The sequence below is a fragment of the Phyllostomus hastatus genome, unplaced genomic scaffold (genome assembly GCF_019186645.2).
Source record: "Phyllostomus hastatus isolate PE091 unplaced genomic scaffold, TTU_PhHast_1.1 phas_contig_80, whole genome shotgun sequence".
In the NCBI taxonomy this organism is placed as follows: Eukaryota; Metazoa; Chordata; class Mammalia; order Chiroptera; family Phyllostomidae; genus Phyllostomus; species Phyllostomus hastatus.
The window spans coordinates 29634868-29654655 of record NW_025333960.1 but is presented as its reverse complement, the minus strand read 5'-3'; the positions used below and the strand labels follow the sequence as shown (position 1 = coordinate 29654655).

At 45.4% G+C, this 19788-nt stretch overlaps 1 protein-coding gene across 1 annotated transcript; it reads left to right on the top strand.

The window, feature by feature from the left end:
• Positions 1 to 1208: 1208 nt before the first annotated feature.
• Positions 1209 to 19087, top strand: INO80C (INO80 complex subunit C). Its single transcript, XM_045850409.1, has 5 exons — positions 1209 to 1423; positions 11725 to 11835; positions 12691 to 12802; positions 13759 to 13826; positions 18713 to 19087. Exons 1-5 carry the CDS (start codon positions 1268 to 1270, stop codon positions 18842 to 18844), a joined length of 579 nt encoding a protein of 192 aa, XP_045706365.1. The 5' UTR covers positions 1209 to 1267; the 3' UTR covers positions 18845 to 19087.
• Positions 19088 to 19788: the final 701 nt, after the last annotated feature.

Genomic DNA, 19788 nt, shown 5'->3' with positions numbered 1-19788 from the left:
GATGGATTCCCCAGAGGAGGAGTGGTGAAGGAGAGGAGTGAGCTGAGAAGGTGGCTGACTGGAATGGGAGAATCGTCAGTTCCTAGAAAGAGTGGGCCCAGGAAGCCAGGGTCAACACCTAGATTCTGACTTAGGTGACTGGCTGGTTGGTGCAGCCTCTGGGATAAGAAATAAGAAAGCCAAAATTTAGGTAAGGATGGGGGTGGAGACTGGGCACAGTTGAGACCATTTTAACACTGATAGGTTATTTTTTTCTACAAAGGAGAAAATGTCAGTAACATTATTGCTAGTTTCCCTCACTAATCTCTCCCTTACCTCTAAGTTATTCTGTAGCCTACTTCTTTCAAATATCCAGATTCATATAATGCTATTTTCCTGTATTAGAATATAGTAGCTTCAACTAATTACTGCAAGGGGTTTGCTTGTTTATTGTTTCATTAGAAACGTTCACAATGTACCAATGACTTGCAAGGTACTGTGACCTGGGAAAGATAAATAACACATAACTGGCTTAGAGTTTACTCATGTTGCTCCCTTATAGAGCTTATATTCTAGAAGAAGCCAGAGACATTGGCCAACCAATTATAAACCACGCAGTTTGCCATAAAGGTTCTTAAGAAACAAGAGTAGTATGTGGCAAATAACAAGGGGGAGGGTGTGTTCCACCGAAGTTCGTAAATTCCCCAAAGATATTTGTAATATTTTGTCTATACCTGCATTCATTTGGTGGGGGTGGGAAAGGAAGCTTAAATAATCAAACAGGTCTGTGACCCCTAAAAGGTCAAGAACCACTCCAACTTCCAAGTCCATTTGGGTTCTACTGACATACAAGCTTCCCGGTGAGAAAGCAGTGACCACAGGTAAAGCTAGCAGTTGTCTAATCCACTGAGAATGACCCTACCTTTATTCTTACGGATCAAAAGTGATCCATCTTCTAACAACGTGAGAAAAGACAACATGGTTATTTTCTAAAACTCGGTATTAAAAAAAAAGTAAATGTTTTATTCCTCGATTGCTAGGGATTTCCAAGCACGTGTCCAGGTTGGGAGTACAAGAGTTACTGGACGCACGCAGCCCCGCGGGCACCTCTCTGCCCGTACGGAACCGGCTGCACCGAGCTCCGTCTTTTAGATTCAGCCGAGAGAAGTCAGCAAAGGCTTTGCGAGTCCTGGCCGGGTTTTCAAGCATTAAGACGGAAGTAACCGAGAACCGGAAGTCCCAGGGAAAGCAGTGGGGGGTCGGGAGAGGAGGAAGGCTCAGGCTAGGAATGGCGGCTCAAATTCCAATTGTGGCCACCACTGCTAGCCCGGGGGTAGCCCGAAACAGTAAGAAGAGGCCAGCCAGTCCTTCCCACAATGGCAGCAGCACTGGGGGATATGGTGCCAGTAAGAAGAAAAAAGGCTCCGCCTCTGGCTTTGCACAGGTACTCCGTAGTTTGGCTCCCCTGCGCGTGCGCGTTGGCCGGGCGGGGCGGGGCGGGGCAGGCGGGCGGGGCGGGGCGGGGCGGGGGGCGGGGTGAGAGCGCAGTGTGGATGTGTGCAGAGCGGAGTGAAGGCGCATTCGCTGGGCAGAGTGAGTCAGGGCGCATGCGCCTGTCTTTGTGGCTTTACTTTTTTTATGGGTTAGTCTCTGGTGCAGATGAAACATTTTTTCCCTTAGTTCGGACACGTGGGAGTTCGATAAAGAACCTGTCACCTTTCACTGCCTTTGAGGGGAGGTGGGGAGGTTGTTGCTGTGTTAGTGTAAGGTCCGACCCTTTCCTTTAAGGTGGCGTTTAGAGCGAGGCTCAGGACTTTCCTTTCTGTGAGCTTCAGTCAAGCAGACGTTGTAAAGTCTCGCCTTCGTCCATTCGACAGATATTCACCGAGTGTCTGTGAGGTGCAGAGCGCCCCAAAGTCTTACATGGAGGAACACTAAGATGTATTGATGCAGGTGGATTCCCTCATTCTCAGAAAAGCGCCTCTTTGATCCTCCGTTTTCCTGTCCCAAAGCGTGTTTGGAGTTACCTGCGGGGTTGTTTCGAGGATTCAATGAGCTCATGGTCAGAAAGCGTCGAGCACAGTGTGCCTCTGGACGAAATGCCCGCGAAGGGCTTTCAGCAGAGGAGTGGCTTGGTTGGCTGAGTGTTAGTCTTGGCTTCTGCATTTATTTAAAGCAATAAAAGAGCAGAGACGGAGCGTGTTACTTTGTCCCTTCCAGCACATGGTGTGGCGTTCACCTGGAATGATGCTCTAGAGATGTTAACTAACTGCCTGTTTCTCCCACTGGTAATTAACACTGCTCCCCCTTTTTAAAATGCTTTATTAAGGTATGATTTTTCATACAGTACTTTTCACAAACGAGTACAGATCAATGGCTTTTTACATTTGGTCACCACCCAGATCAAGATGGCATTATTAAGAGCCCCAGAAATTAACCTGGTGACTCTTTGCAGGCACTGCTGTCTCTCTATTCTGACATTTCTCACCATAGATTGCGTTTCTGAACAGAATGTAAATGGAACCGTACAGAACATACTCATTTGTGTCTGTTGGGGTTTCTCTGTGAAAGAATGTTTTTGAGAGTCATTCACTCATTCATGTTACTACCAGTAGCAGTATATCTGGTACATTCTGTACCAAATATACCACAACTGATGGACACTTGAGTTGCTGACCGTTTTTAAACTCCTCAGAACATTCCTTGAGAAACAGGCTTTCATTTCTCTTGGGTAGATGGGTAGAAGTGGAATTGCCGGATCATAAAGTAGACCTGTACTTAACACAGTTAGAAATTTTTAAACACTATTTCCCAAAGTGGTTGCCCTGTTGTGCATTCTCGCCAGCAAAGTATGAGAGTTCCAGTCGATTTACATCCTCAACAACACTGGGCATAGTCCACCTCTCATTTTAGCCATTCTGATTGCTATCTCATTTTTGTTTTATTTTTTATTTCTCTGATTACTAATGATATCAGCCGCCTTTTCTTTGGCTTATTGACCATTCCAGTATATTTTATGAAGTGCCTGATTTTTTCTAATTGGGTTGTGTGTGTTTTTTTAATTATTGATATTCAGGTGTTCATCCTGAGCTGTGTGGCTCAGTTGGTTGGGTGTCATCCTGCAAAGTAAAAGGTCACTGGTTCAGTACCCAGTCAAGGCACATACCTGGGTTGTGGGTTCAGTCCCTGGTCAGGGCGCATACAGGAGGCAACCTATTGATGTTTCTCTCTCACATCGATGTTTGTCTTCCCCATTCTCTCCCTCTCTTCCCCTCTAAATAAAATCTTTTAAAAGTATTCAGTTCTTTATATACTCTTGATGGGAGTCCTTTGCCATATACATGCATTGCAAGTACTTTCTCCCAGTATGTACATGATGCACCCTGCTAAAGTGAAAGAAATCATGATAAATAATGATAATAATTAATACTTACTGGGCATTTACTATATACCAGGCACTGTTCAGAGCCCTTTCTAAGTACACCTCATTTAATCCTCAGAACAACCCTCTGTGAATTGTTATTCTACAGGTAAAAAACTAGAGCATAGACAGGTTAAGTAACTTTCCAAAGGTCACACAGCTACCAAGTGGCAGAGTCAGAATCGGAACCCCGGCAGACGGTCCAGAGTCCACATACTTTTTTCTTGCTGCCTCTCTTGATATCATTCATCACTCTCTACCTTAGAAGATATAATTAGATCTCTGGTATAACCAAGTCTGTGCGCAGGGAAATCCTTTTGGGGGGAATTTTGTGAGATCAGCATAGGGCATTCTAGACTTTCCAAATGCCTATTCAAGTTGATAAAATCTACAGAGACATCTAATTGACCTACATACTGAATGTCACGTAATAGACTGATTTGTGATGGTTAAGCAGTTAACAAAGCATCTAAATAAGATGAGAGGCAGCTGTGCTTTAGAAGGTTAATGTAGGGTACAGATGACGATGGACTCCTCTGTAACTGGAGGCAACCAGAGAATGCTGGACTGTTCTGATTTATTCATTAAAAAAAATCATTCTACCCTGACTTTTAAGAAAAATCATGGTAATGTTAAATTTTAGAAGTTCCTTTTTTTCTATTTTTATTTTTAAAAACTCTTTTATTTTTATTTTTGATTTTAGAGAGAGGGGAAGGGTGGGAGAGAGGGCGAGAAACACCGATGTGCGAGAGAAACATCAGATTGTTTGCTTTCCATAAGCGCCCAGGGGGCTGATCCTGCAACCCAGGCATGTGCCCTGACCAGGAATCCAGCTGGCAACCTTTCAGTTCTCGGGATAATGCCCAACCAAGTAAGCCACACCAGCTGGGGCTTTTTTCTATTTTGAAAATGGTCATACAAAGTCACCCGATTTTCTTCCCCAGCAGCTATAATAATTTGTGTTTTTTCTATGTATAAACATAGTTTTTCACCACTGTATTTGGCATGTAACATTGTGTATCCTGCTTTTCACTTAGCATTATTTCATGAACCTGTCTTTGTGTTGATAGACGGCTCTTATTTAATTGATGTTATTAAATATTTAGCTTGCATCTCACAGTTTTGCTGTTTTAAGTAACCCTATAGCAACCTTATAGTTTTAGACTAGGGTCAGCTATTTGAATCTAGAATGCTATTAGATAGGTGTAAGTGGACATTTTATTTTTTTTCAGTGATGAGACAAAGGACATTTGTTTCTTTTCATGGCAACCACAGACAGAATGCCCAAGTTATCCTTGAGTCTGAGTCAGTTGTGTAGTCATGCGGTCTGGAGAGATGAAGCCATTTATTTGGGCTCCACGGTTAGGCGCAGCTGAGGCCTCACTGACTTGTCTCAATTCAGGGCAGGCTCGCACCCTTCTCTGACAGCAGGCCAGCTTTCTCTTCCCTAGGACTTGCATCAGCTCCTTCGGTGCTAGGTGTTACTTCTTTCCTCTTCTTAGGGTGTTCATGTCTCGGGGCAGGACAGCTCATCTCGTAAAGTCTCTTAGTGTTATAGTGGTTTAGTAATGGGAAACTACATCATATTAAATTTCATTTTATTGCATCCTTGCCTCACAGACTTGATCCTCCCTTTGACTGAAGGTCTCCCTCTCATCCCGTCTCTAACAGACACAGGAGTCTCAGCTCAGTGGAAGAAAGCCCAGGGGAAGGGAAGAATGAGGGTATGGTAGCATGAGGGCAGAGGCAAACAGGAAAGAAAAGAGGGAAACCCGGTTCTGGGCCCGCATTGGGATCTTCTTTTGGAACCTGTTCAGAGAGGCCCTCACTGTTTCAGAGGCAGGATGCAGCCCTGGGATGATGCAGCCAGCTCACCTCAGGATGGTTTCCTTCCTCTGCCCCTCCTCAGCTGACAAGGGATGAGAAGAGGATGGAGTGGTCAAATGAGCAGGGGGGTTGGTTTTGAAAATCAGTGCATGAGCGCATCCGCCTCATTCCCTTTCTGACTCTTCTCAGGCGTGCTACTCGGAATGGTGATGCTAACTTCTAGCCTTCATTTCCCACCACCTTCCCCTTGTTCTAAAGCAGATGCACCTGTCTGCTGGTGCATCTCCCCTGGCAGAGCTCCCAGACATTATAACCCACGTGGACTTGCTGCGGTCCCTACTTTTCTTAGTGGCCTCTGGGACAGCACTACCTGCCCCGTTCTCAGTGAGACATTTTTGCCTGTTGGTGTTCTCCTAGGTCTCCCTAGGCCTGGGAACAGCCTATGTCAAAAGAATGCCTTGTATTCCTTCCCAGGATTTCACTGTGCTTTTGACCTTACCCACTAGGTGTTGGGAACCACCCTGCCTGGTTTCAGAAGCTGTAATCCCCCGTGGCTAAGGCTGAGTAAAAAAACCTTGCGACCATGAGCCACTGAGACAAAGCTTATCTTCCTTGTAAGGGTACTGCCTCTGTCCACTTTTTACTTCACTCTGCTTGGCCCCGGGCTGATGACTGGTTAGCCAATGACGGGTAAGATTCTTCAAGGGAGGGACCACCTAAGACAGGCATGGTCAAGAAGGGGCCCTCAGGGAAGGACTTGGGGGGCTACAGAAGAAGGGGGTGATGGACACTCACCCCTCAGCTTTGTCATAGCCTGAGTCCTCATTCTGTCTGCAAGAAGTCTCCTAATCTCTGGGCTGCCTTACTCCCCCTGCTTAACTTAAGTCTGAAATAAAGCCAGAGGGCGGTGCAGCCCTGTTCTGAAAAGGGCGGGTTCCCTGGGCGATCGGGCCTAAGAAAGAATACATAAAGTCCTATGAAACCTACTTTGCTAATACCCTTAATTTAAATGATATGGGTCCAAGCATGAAATGAGTTTGTTTCCCCAAAGTTTTATGGCCCTTCAGTTATCTGACCCTGACTCAGAATAAGCTCTCATAGTTCTTTGAATGTTATCTATTGTTTGATCATTACTGCCTGACAATGATTGATGAGCTTCAGTATACACCCTGTATTCCTATGCAACTAAACCCAATAAAAGCCCATTGAGGAACAGGCTCTTGGCCCTTCTCCTTGGAGAGATTGGCTACCTTTCCTCCCCAAGCAGATCAAGTCTTGGTAGATTTATCTGTGGCAGCTGGGAAGGGAGGTGGGTGCCTGTGGGAGGAGCCCCCCACAACTAGGATTCAGGGAAGAGGCCTGAACAGAGAGGGAAAATGCCATCTTTCAGCAGTTCTGGGGAAGGAGGCAGACCAACACCACTGCTTGAAGATGGCAGCGCTGTGAGCTGGGTGCATGCTGTGGATGGTTCTGTAATCACTATGGGAGGCCTTGGGGCTGGTTCTTCAATTCCCTTTACTATCTCCTCTTTGCTTTTGTAGTGGTTCCGTTTGCTCATTTTTTTCCCAGAAAGAAACAACATTATATAAGTAGTCATTTTCTTTATGAAAAGCTCAATAAAGTTGAAACTTAAAGTGTATCTGGCCCCAGGAAGCCTCTTGTACATTCCGTCTGTTTTCCTGAGTTGTCCCTAGTTGTCATGGTTTTTCTGCCCTGATGGGATGCTCACCGCATAGTTCTTAGAGTTGTTTTTCTCTCTCTCACTTAATTGAGGCCACCCTGTAGGCACAGCCTGCTGGCAGCCCATGTCCATCATCAGCCTTTCCTCACCGTGTAGTCTCATGGTGCATTATTAATGCATTATGCGGTCCCTCAGGAGAATGGCCCTTTGCCTCCCTATAACACCAGTGGGGGACCTGCTCTCCTCGTGTGCTTTTCAGCCGGTGGGCCAAGCTTCCTCCTTCTCCCTGGGACTACTACCTTTCGAAGGAGCAGGTGACTTGACTGTCACTGTTTTTGACCTGAATGCCAGTTATGGCTTCCTCCTCAGGTTCTACTGAGTCCCTGGCTCATTCGCTATTAGGTTAGCCTCTGAAAACAGGTAACCAAATTGTTTTTCAAAGTGACTGTGCCGTTTTACATTTTCACAAGCAATGTATGAAGGTTCTAATTTCTCCACATCCTCTCTAACACGTCATTGTTTTTTATTGTAACCAACATAGTTGGTGTGAAATAATATCTCTCACGGTTTTAATTTTTTTTTTTTATCCTTACCCAAGGACCTTTTTTCATTGCTTTTAGAGAGCAAGAATGGGGGAGGGGAGATGGGGGAGAGAGAGAGACATTGATGTGAGATAGAAACATTGACTGGTTGCCTCCTGTGTGCACCTTGACCAGGGATCGAACCTGCAACCTAGGCATTTGTCCTGACTGGAGATTGAACCTGCAGTCTTTCCATTTATGCGATGACACTCCAATCAACTGAGCCCCACCGGTCAGGACTCTCTTGTGGTTTTGATTTACATTTTCCTAATTATATTTTGCTCAAAGGATGTTGAGCATCTTTTTAAGCGCTTACTAGTCATTTGTATATCTTCTTTGAAGAAGGGTTTAGTGAAATCTTTGCCCTTTTTAAAATGGAATCATTTGTCTTTTTTCATTGAGTCATAAGAGTTCTTTATAAATTCTGGATTATCATTATTTAATTTGTTGCTCAAATTGTCTAGATTTGGCTAGTGGCCACTCTTCAGACTGGCTCCTGTGTCCTTTACTGTACCTCCCCCATGTTTTGAGTGCTGTCGTGCACTGAATTTTGTCCCCCAAGATTCCTGTGTGGTAGTCCTGACCCTCAGTACACCTCAGGATGTTACTGTGTTAAAGATGGGACCATAAAGGGGTAAATAAGGCTCAATTAAGTCATAAGGGTTGGGTCCCTGATCCAGTATGACCAATATCCTTAAAAGAAGAAGGAGAGACAGCAGGAAGGCCCATGTGCAGACGAAAAGTCATGTAGGACAGTGAGAGGATGGCCATCTACAGGTTAAGGAGAGAGGCCTTAGGAGAAATCAACCCTGCTGGCACCTTGATCTTGGACTTCCAGTCTCCAGAACTGCAAGAAGATACATTTCTGTCATTCAGACCACTTATTCTGCGATGTTTTGTTACAGTAGCCCTGGCACACTGGTGTAATAGCTTTCTTACATTCTGGTACCTCAAGGCTCATTTTGTATTTTCCTGAGCCAGCCCTGGAGTCAGCCATTTCTCCAAGGATCACTAGTTCTTGAAAAATAATATTGAGAAACCAGGATATGAACAATGGTGTGCCTGTTGTTCATTGTTTCCAGCCCTCTATGATCTAAGTCAAAAATCGTGAGTTCATATAACCTCCGATTTTAACCCACTAGTGCAGTCCACTGGCCGTCCCTCATTCCTTGTTTGCATCATCTTAGAATGCACGTGAAGTAGCATACTCTTGTGAGAAACAAACCTGGCAATCATTTATGGTTCTTTCTGCCTGCGCCTTAGGTTATATTGTCAGAATACTGTGTTCAAAGTCACGAAAGCTCTTTCTCCCTTTCCCCCGTCAGTGTGGTTGTCATTCATTCCATATACAGTTAGGTTAATTTGGTTTCGTTTGTATTCTGTTTTCTCTATCGGCTGCCCCACCCTTGTTCATTTTATTATTATTGTTTTTTAGTATATGAAACTTGAATGTGACTCAAAAGGCCAACACTCTACAAAAAGCTATACTCAGAGAAGTTTACTCCCCTCTCTTCCCTTCCCATCTTCCTGTCCTTTCTTCCCTGAGCCCCATAGGTAACCCAGTGCAGTTGTTTCTGAAGTACCCTTCTGTGTCTCTTTGTGCTCGGCCACTGCATCCCGCCCAGAGACGATTCGTTACGATGAACTCCTGAGCATACATGTCTCCAATACCGATGCTGTTGCGCTCCTTAACTCTGGTCACTCATCTAGTCAGTGATGGCTTGATATTTACTCTGTGCCAGGCACCGGGGGAGATGCAGGGGACAGAAGAGCGAGCCACAGAGTGAAGCCCAGTGTGTCGACTCGGACTTGACCCCTTCCCTCGTCTGTTCCTCTCTCTCCTTTGCCCCTGCTTCTGCTCCGTTGTTTCCCGCCTGTTTCAAAAGCTGCTGTGTTTTCGTTGACTAAGACATACATATAGACTACCAATCACATATCTAACTTAATAACATTGCCAACTGGCTACACAGGTAACGTTGGTTAATGAGAAAATTAAACCTTCCTCATTAAGTTGTGTTTCCCAGGACACACGTACCTGGCAGAAATGCTCTGAGTGTGAGGGGAAAATCCTAAGTGCAATAACAGTAAGTTATGTACAAAATGCTAAATCTAATCTTTGCAGTATAATTAAATCTGACTAATCCTTAAGAAAATAATTTTGGTGAAGCATAAATAAACATAGAAAAATTGGAAACTATTTATGCTGTATAGAAAATGACAATGGATTTTGTACCAGAAAATACAAAATACAGGAAGGACAGGGAGCAAGAAGCAAGGCCGGAGAGGAGGCCAGAATTTGTCCCCAGTCCCTGGGGCAGGAGGAACCACTGGGCAGTTGTCAGTAGGGGAGGGACATCAAGCTTGCTTTTAGGGTACGTTGCTGACTGCGGTAGAGAATGGAGTGGGCAAGGGGTGCACTGCAGAGTCACTCTTCTGAAGCGTACAGCTGAGGAAGGGATCAGATGAGGTCAGAGAACTGTGGAAAGAGGGGATGGGAAGAGGGGAGGGAGGGAGGGAGGGAGGGAGGAATGGGAGAGGAGAGAGAGAGACATCATCTGTGGCTACAGGTGGTTGGAAAAGGACAAGAAATTGGAGGCCTCTTAGTTCAGTGACATTTGAGCTGGGCCCTGGAGGGAGAAAAGTTAGGAAGGACCGTGAATGGGGGTAGGATGAGGTGAGGGGCAGTCCGGACAGAAGAGGTGGCGTGAACAGAGAAGGAGCACAGGCCCAAACTCCGTGGCTGGAGCTCAGCCCCACGTGGAGAGACACTGGAGAGGAGTGTGGGCCGGTGTGGGAGAAGACACTGTTAGAGAACCATAGCAGCAGAGCGGGTGCTTGTCTCCCGACTCCCCTTCCTCCCGCGTGGATGGCGCTGCAGGGAGGTGGGTGGGGTGGAGGGGGTGGTGGGGTGAAGTATGTATTCCTACAACTAGAACTCTTGTACTTTGCTGCTGGGAATGTAAGCGTGCAACCATTTTGGAAAATGATCTGGCAGTGCCTTATAAAGTAAAACACATATACTTATCCTATAACCCAACCACTCCACTCCTAGGTATTTAACCAGGAGAAGTGAAAACACATGTCCACACAGAGGCTTATGCAGATGCCTCACAGCAGCTTTGTTTATAATGGCTGCAGGCTGAAAATGATTAAATGTTATCGACAGGACTCTAGATCAACAACCTGTGGCGCATCCACACGGGGGAATACTGCTCTGCCGAGTAGTGTACAGATTCAGTGAAGCACGCTGCTGGTCCATGCAGAAGCATGGAGAGATCTCAGAGACATCATCCTGAGCCAAAGAACAGTACATGCCGTCAGACTCCTTTTGTGAAGTTCTAGAACAGGCAAAAGCCACGTGGTAGGAATCAGATCAGTGGTTGCTCCCGAGGGTGGAAGGCATTGACTAGGAAGGGACGTGAGGGAACTTTCTGGGATGATGAAATGTTCTATAGCTCCGTGAGGTCATGGGTCACACCAGTGTGAACAGTTGGCAAAACTCATGAAACCTATGCTTAAGATCTGTGAATTTCACTCTATGTAGATTATGTATCAAAAAAGTTTATTGCAGTCTGGGAAGATTGGAAATTACATTACAAATCAGAAGTGATTTCTTACTTTGTGTTGCTTTTTCTTTGTGAATCTTAGCTTAAATGGTTGTTTGTTTTAAAGCACATTAGCTTGCGCGTCAGGGCCTTGTGGTGCAGCCATCTGACTATCTAGCCCCCTCTCCCCCTGTCCGCCTCTCTCAAAATGTCCGCGTCCTCTTGTGCCCTAAGCATACCAGCTCTAGCCTGGGACCTGGCTGATGAGACCCTTAAAGGGACTGCACCTTTTTTGTCTTAATGTTTCAAGACATGGTTTGACAAGATCAGCAGCAGTGGTGTCATGGAGATACTCAGTTTCTTCTGTGTATGGGGGATAATGGCACTACTTTGTAGTGGTCGTCAGAGTTCAATGGGCCAGCTTGGGCAGGGCACCCGTCCCTGTGCTCGGCACATACGGGGGCCGGAAAGCATGGCAGCTGGGGTCCTGGTCGTCTCTCCCAGGGTTTCCGCGCAGCCTGTGCTGCGGCCAGGCTCACATGCCTTCCTCCGGTGCAGGCCGCCTGCCGCGCTCTGGCACACTGTCTTCCCTCGCCTGTCCTGTGATTCCAGCTTATGTCATATTGAGAGCTGAGTGAGGGAACTCAGCTAAAAGATACTGACCTCTTATCATTACTACTGTCTTTTCAGGGTGTCAGCGTGGAGGCCATGGGTGAGAATAAAATGGCACCCTCTGATTTTAGCACAGGACATATGGAAAAAACTTCCAAACCTTTGCCGTTTAAGGATCCCAACTTTGTGGTAAGCATCTAAGGTATTTGATTAATTAAAAAACAAACGACCAAACCTTGGCTTCTGACCACCTGCAGCCCAGGTGACACTGGTGCCCTTTTTCATCCATCAGTGCAGTTGCCACGTTCTCTGTCGTGGGCTTTGTGGAGGGGTGGGGAACAGGAGAAGAGCCCTTCCTTTAAGTAAAATGTAAGCTGTTGCACTGTTGCACTGTAAAGTAGAAACAGGCTACTGTCCTTTTGTCCTCGAGGGACATGATCAATTATACCATTAAAAATTTATTTTTTCATTAATTGGTTTTGAAAATATGGTATTGCCAGTGTCTGCAACAGATTATGCTATTCTTTTCCATTTTATTTTGTCATCCTTGTAGGACAAAAAGAAAAAAAAAATCCAGGAGGCTTGCCATGCCATGATTGAAGCACACTTGGGTTTTCCAGGGTCACCAGTAATTTGCAAGGCAGAGACTTGCTCTCAGAAGAGAGCTTAGAGATGTGGTCTAAATGAGTTTAAATCTAACTTTGTAGTAAATTTATTTTAAATTAATAGGAAATTCATGAGTGAATTCTATAAAGTTAGACCCAATAAAGCATGTGATTTTCTGTGGGCATGTAAAAAAAAACACCACCTTTTATTTCTACTCCATCACCAACTAACTCATAGATTTTGACAACCCAAAAGCATTGCTTTTTTAATAAGTAAAATTAAAGTGCAGTATAACACTTTTGTTTAAAGGCTTAGGGGTACAAATGATTGCTAATAGGATGAAGGATATGTTACAGTTATGAACAAGTGCAAATGCCAGATTCTGAAATGGTACTTTCCATTGATTCTGTTTCTTCCTATCCATGCTTCCAATTCGAGCACTCTGGCCATGGTGGTGCAGTGGCTGGCAAGAAGAATAGAACCTGGAAGAACCTGAAACAAATTCTCGCTTCTGAAAGGGCATTACCGTGGCAACTGAACGATCCTAACTGTGAGCTGTTGAGTGTCTTCTGTGGGTTTATAATGTTGAGACTGGGGACTTTCTTACACCAAACCTAGACTATTATGTTTACATTAAAGTAGGATATAATTTTTAGTTTAGGAACCTTATAGTGGCATCAATACAGGGAGATTATATGTGTATCTCCTCAAACCTGTATCTGTATTGAATCTGTTTGTGTTGTCATGGATGTGTGTTTTTTAGTGTCACTGTTAATGTCAATCTGGAGAAATAAGTCCTGATATAATAACATTGGTGTTTCTGATTGACATACTTCTTATTCAGAAGTCTGCTCTTAAACCTTGTTTCCAAGCACAAGGCTGCCCCGGATTTAGGAGGTTTTCTAACAACCAGCTCAGAGGCCAGCTCTGTTTTGCTCTCTGAGCCAGTGTTTTTCAGAGTAAATGCTTTGTGCTGCAGTGTTTCCAAATCTCTGTAAAGCACTGTTATGTGTTCTGTTGAGCTTCATTGGAAAGTACAGGTGAGTGTCCTTCAGCCCTTGCCCCTCTGCACATCTTTCATGGAGGTGACTCAGATGGATGACAAGTGAGCTAGGCAGTTGTCAGGGTGTGGACATCCAGTATCCGGATGCTGAGATCCAAGCAGTGGGTTGTTTGGCGTCTCGTCACATCAGCCCACGTAGCCCAAGATGGCGAAAACGGCCTGTGGGCAGACGAGCTTTCTGGTGGTTCTGCTGGAGTTGAGGGTCCATGGGGACAGGGCAAAGGCAGTCGGAGTCTGCCCTCAGCCCGTGGCATACTGCGTTATTTCCCCCAGGGAGTTCTGTGAGTACTTCATCACAGAGTAAAAATTTCAGAAATATTATCAAACTGTTTTTTATATTTTTATATATTTTTATTGTTCAAACAGTATTTTAGATAAAAAGGGAAGGCATCCGAATGTTTTAAAGCCAGTTTAGTTATCTTCTTTTTTTTTTTTTTTTTCAGACTTCAGTATTGATGCTCCTCCATCCTTCAAACCAGCTAAGAAGTATTCTGATGTTTCAGGTCTTCTTGTAAGTATAATTACATCTCTGTGTCTTTTCACATGGAATGGGGAGGAAGATTTCACAGTATTGTCTACTTAGACAGTGTTGAGTATTGACCACCACCTGCCCTGCCTAGAGCCCGTGTCCTTTGCAGAGGTCATGGGTTGTGCTGAAGTGCCCCATATTTATTTTAGAGCGGCTGCGCCCTGGGCAGCCTGGAGAGAGCATTGCTCCAGAAACGTGGGAGGAGACCCACGTTTCACTTCCCCTTCCTGTGCTTATATGAAAAATGTTTCATATATATCATGTTAACTACATGAAAAAAATATATTATTTTTTTACTGCTCCAGTTTTAACAAACTTCTGCATTTTAAAGATGATTGTACTCTTTAAAAAATACTTAAACTTTCCTTGGCTGGTGTGGCTCGGTGGATTGAGTGCCAGTTTGAGAACCAAAGGATCACCTCTTTGATTCCCAGTCAGGGCAGATGCCTGGGTTGCAGGCCAGGTCCTCAGTAGTGGAAGTGTGAGAGGCGACCACACATTGATGTTTCTCTCCCTCTTTCTCCCTTCCCCTCTATCTAAAAAGAAAATTTAAAAAGTCTTCAAAAAGTAAAAAAAAAGTACTTAAACCTCTCTAAAGAGGCACTATAGTAAACGTAGTGGTTTTCAAACATTTTTAAATGAATGAAGCCTTATACAGAATCCCCTGGAGCCCACCCACCCACCGTGGTCCTGTGTGGGTCTGGTCCTCTGCCCTTCTCCCCACTGTCCCTACCGCAGTAACCTCTACAGTGGTTCTGGGGAACCCAGCTTGGAAACCAGCAGCGCAGTTGGATGAGTGGGACTCAGGTAAGTCGCCAAACCTCAGGAACCTCAGGAACCTCAGGGGGCCTCATTTCCTTATTTTCTGAATTTCAGAGTATAGATGAAAGGTGGAGCTTTCAGCTCACCTCTTCACCCTTTGCATCACTGTTCAGTTTGGAAAAGGCACTTTTTTTTATAACTGTAGAAATGAGTCACTTCACTTTTAGAAATTCATCCACATCATTTAAATACTTTACATTTTTATGAAAGTGTATGACTCCAACATTTGTAACAAACTGACTAATTGATACACATTTTACATGGGGAAGGATTTGAGTTTTTAGTGTAATTTTGAAAATAATATTAGTTATACTCTGAATTAGTCACATGTTTTAGCTTTTCCTCCAGAGAGCCACACACTCCTCAGTGTACTACAAACTTAAACACAGATCCTTAAATACAATGACCCTAAAAAATGATAGAGTAGAAGCGCTATAAAACGGCACATGCGTAAGTGTGTGCGTGTGTGTGCGTGTGTGGTGGGACCTTTATGCATCCATTCACGGCATGTATTTCCTCCTAAGGGTCCCCTGAGGGGATTCACCGTGAGAGAAATGGTGTAGCCTCCTGCTGTCTCATGTCTACCGCCCGCAAATAGTTGCCTCATACATTTGACCCTTTTTAATAGTGGTGTGTGGCAGAAGGGCTGGCTTGGCACCAGTTATTCTGTTTTGGCTCCAAGTGGAAATTTCTCCCTGTACCATTTTCTGCCAAGCTGGTAGAAGCCATGTTTTATGACCAGACTTGGAGGGTGGTCGCTTAGGATGTGGCTTTATCCTCACTGTTGTCAGGCAGCTCACCTGCTGGTGCAGTGGCTTTCACACAGTAGGAGGCAGAAGCATCAAGAGAAGCACTGTTTGAGGCCCCTTTATGCCATTGGCAAAGGACTTGTCATAATATATAAAACCTAAAACTTCTTGCCCCACTGCATACAAGATTTGAGAAATTCTGAATATACAAAGAACTCCAAATCATTTAAAGACAAACCCATAGAAGAATTGGCTAAAAGGATATAAATAGACAATTACAAGGAGGAGGTACACATGATCAATAAGTAGATGTTCAAGGTCACTGATAATTAGGGAAAAGATTCATCAGGTGGGGAAGAAATGAAGACGTTTGATTATATGCATTGTCACCAACACAGAGAAATGGCTATCCTTGTACGTTGCTGTTTTGAGCCAGCATTTGCCTTTCAGACAGCTCCCTGGGGAACAGTGCGCTCAAGGAGCTTCGTGCAGAAATGCTTATGAGAAAACGCATTAGCAAAATACTGGGGACAACATAAAGGCCGGTCTCCGGGGCAGCAGGTGTTTTCATACTATTCTGTGAGCTCGATGTATACGTAACAACCTGGATTAACTTCCAAGATACGTTGTTTACTGAAAGTGTGTGAAGGAGTTCAGGCAGCATGGCACCACCTAAGTAAAAATCAGCATGTACTTATGAAAAAATATAGGTTAACTTCTCTGGTGTGTTTATATGTGTGTGAAAGGATACACACACACACACACACACACACACACACACACAAGGCCTGGGAGGGTGCCCACGCCCAACTAGCAGCAGTTTCCTCTGGGGAAAGCAAAGGATGCTGGATGGTAGATGGTGATAGAAAGAGACTTTAGCCATACTCATAATGTTTTCTTTTTCTTTTCTTTTTTAGAGGAAAATATGTTCATCTGTTACATGTATAAATTAAAGCTGCATAATTAAAAAGTAAAGCCCAGCTCATGTTTACACTGACCCACCTTTTCTCAGCCAGCCAAGTGATGGACTGTTTGTCCTGTGTGTGGGTGCGGCAGGGAGGCACGAGGCATCTGTGGTTACCCTTGTGTCAAAGCCAGGGCAGGTACTGTGGCTCTGGGAGAGACAGGGAGCTGCCCCACACCCTCCAGCGAGGAGGGCCTGAGAGCTGTTTGCTGCCTGCCCTCTGCGGGTGGCCTTGGGCTCCAGGGATGGAATCTGGAGGAGGGGCCGACTGTAGAAGTGCAGTTCTTTGCTGGTTCAGCCCTGTAGTGTCACTTGCATCCTCCCCTCTGTTCAGAATACTGGGTCAGGTCTGACCTGTGCAAGTTCTTCTTGGTGACCTCTTTGTTAGTGCCACAGTATCTATATCTTCTGCATTACTTATTCAGCAGCCTTCTCGGCAGTGAGGTCTGAACTTGGGCGGGCTGGCTCAGCTCAGTTTGGTGGTAGGAGTGAGGCAGCCACAGGAATGGAGCCAGGCCAGGCTGGTTCATAGAGGGAGGCCGGATGATCAAAGCCAGATGCGCATGCCTGCGCCCTTGCTCGGAACTGCGGGGCAGCCTCCCCTGACAGTGAGTTCATCTGCCGGCCTTGTGGCCAGGAGCCTCAGGAGGCACCTCTGCTGTTTTCCTATTTAAGCCTTCCTCATATTACTGTCATAGGTTACAGAAAGCAATATCTAGATCAAACCACAGGATCAAAGTTTTATTTCTTATAGAGCTTTAATTAATCTTAACTTTTTAGAAATAATCTCATTTTCCTGACTGGAAGCCATTAAATACCTAAGGAGATCCCCAGTGGCAGAACTGAAGACATTCTAGCTTATGAGAAACCTATGACTCAGTTCCCTTCAGCCCGCAGCGCCTTCAGCCCCTCCCGGATTAGGTCACAGCATGGCTGCGGCCGGTCCGCAGAGATGGGCACCGCCGAAGCAAACAGTCCGCACTTGAGTAATTGGATGTTATCTGTCTAGACTTTAATGGCATTTCTTATAACTTTTTTAAAGAAGCTCCAAATGACTCACCCTCATGTCTTCGTTTCAAAATCTGTAGAAGCTGTGTGCATGCCTTGAGGTGCACAGTGAGTGAGTTAGGTCCTCCACTCTGCGCGTGGGAAAAACAGAGCAAAAGAGAATTTTGGTATGTCAGGGAGAAACGAATTCTCTTTTCTCTGATGGTCTAACCATCCATTTGTTGGTTCATTCATATATCATTTCCTGTACAAACTGATTGAAGGACTACTGTGTGCTGTGTTGCACTAGGAGCTGGAATTCAGTAATAAGCACATCGCAGGGTTCCTGCCTCAGGGAGCCTCAGAACCTAGATTGTAGTCAAAGAGTCATGGAGATAGTAAACTTAAAAGCAACAGAGAGAAAAGTGTGCCACACTTCTCTCCGTGGTGAGGTGAAAGTGGGGTACTGACATCCCGGTCCTGTTGGGCAGATCAGGTTTCCCTGATGATCAGCCTTTGAGGCAGAGTCTTGTAGGATGAACAGTGATTACTGAGCACAGCAGGCCAGGGTGGGGGCCCCTTCCAAGGAAAGGGCAAATGGGGCATGACAGGAGGGAGGGACTTAGAGCCGTGGAAGTTGGAACGAACGAGTGAGGACATGTGGCTGAGGAAGAGCTGGCAGGGACTGAGGAGCCATGCTGAGGACTCGGGCCTTTGTCCTGAGAACAGAAAAGAGCCATTGAGAGGTTTCATGAAGCAGGACATGACCAGAATTGCGAGTTGCACAGATGACTCTGGCTGCAGCAGTAGGATGCTGTCCCTTCCAGCAGAAGAGTGGGTGTGGGTGGCCAATCCAGCACTGCGTGGAGCCCAGGGGGCCGTGGAAGCGGCACAGGGAGGGGGTGGAAGAGTGGGAGAGGAGCGCACTGGGAGTAGGTGGGGGGCGGCAGGGAAGGGCGGGTGTGCCATCACGCAGCGGGGTGCTGTGCCCTGCTTTGGGGACAGATCTGGGGCATTTGTTTGAAGCGGGTGGGAGTTTGAAGGCAGGGGTGATCACCATGAATTCAGTGTTGGACCTGTTGCTTGTAGCCCTGAAGGCACGAACCAGAAGAGTCCTAGTGTCTGATGTGGTTATTCCTTTTCCTCCCCCTGAAGTATTGCTCTAGTCTGGGAGGATTAACGCCTCTTCACCCAAGTGAGCAATTTAGTGCTCTTGGTGACAGAGTAAGACATGATGAAGCTATATTTCACTTTTAGTAAAATAGAAAAAAAATTCAGCTAGAACTTAAAATATTCACTACCACCACCACCAGCTCTGCCCTCCTCTGTGCCTGTTTCCCACCCAGGCCAACTACACTGATCCCCAGAGCAAGTTACGGTTCAGCAGCATTGAAGAGTTTTCCTACATTCGGAGGCTGCCGTCTGACGTTGTCACTGGCTACCTGGCCCTGAGAAAGGCCACGAGCATCGTTCCCTGAGGCGTGAGAAGAGGAGATGAAGGGGGAAGCGATTTCAAAGGCAGACTTTGGACTCATAATTTTGTTTCATGGAAACATACTCATGCTGCTGTCAGTCTGGAAATGTCAGTGCTGCGCCTTGGAAAGAATGTTTGGCTTTCATTTAAGGGTTTTTTTCTATGTTTTTCCTCCAAGTGTGATATTTCCTATTGAGTTAAATTATATTTCATTTGTTGCTTCAAGTAAAGTCATTTTACAAGAAAATATGAAATTGTGCTTTTAATTTAACCCAAGTGCATCCCCAAATTTTTGCCTCATAGTTCTAAACTCTCTTATAACACATTTAAAGACTCTATAATGAATCTTGACAACAGAACTGGATTATTCCTGATCCCAGTGGCTCCCTCTTTAGAGCACATTGGTCTTTCTCTTTGATCAGAATTATTTGGAGGACGTCCAAAATTAGAACCGGAAAAGAATGGGCTGAGTAACTCTCCCTGTCATGCTGGGCCAGTGCTCGCCCTGTGCCTCAGCCTCCGACTCAGCCTCGCTTCCAGCCAGCACAACCGAGAGGGACATACAAGGAGGGGGCTCAAAATAAAAACAAACAAACAAAAACCCAAACCAGAATTATCTCCTGGAGGGAGGGCCCCTTGTAGTTAGTACAGTCTTCCTTCACGAGGTAAGTGTTCTAGGAACCCATCTGTACCAGTGTACCAGCTGGCATTGTTGTGAGAGGCTGTGTTTGGCTTCAGTAGCTTTTTTTTGAAGACTCAGCACGTTTGCTCGTTTCGTGATGGGTGATTTACAAGCTCACCTGCCCACACTGCACTGAGTGTTCAGCAGTTTTTGACCAGGAACAACAAGCCCCCCATTCCCCACCTGCTCTGTTGACCTAATCTCACCCCAGACAACTTCCTTTCCCAGATGAAGAAAGCCCTCAAAGGGAAACATTTTGTCCATGT

What these genes read in the sequence shown, in the direction of transcription:
- INO80C (XM_045850409.1), top strand. Translation starts at nt 1,268, where the DNA reads ATGGCGGCTCAAATTCCAATTGTGGCCACCACTGCTAGCCCGGGGGTA. An exon ending in GCAACTGAACGATCCTAACT is followed by an intron (nt 12,803 to 13,758) that starts GTGAGCTGTTGA and finishes TTTTTTTTTCAG; the next exon opens with ACTTCAGTATTGATGCTCCT. An exon ending in CTGATGTTTCAGGTCTTCTT is followed by an intron (nt 13,827 to 18,712) that starts GTAAGTATAATT and finishes TTTCCCACCCAG; the next exon opens with GCCAACTACACTGATCCCCA.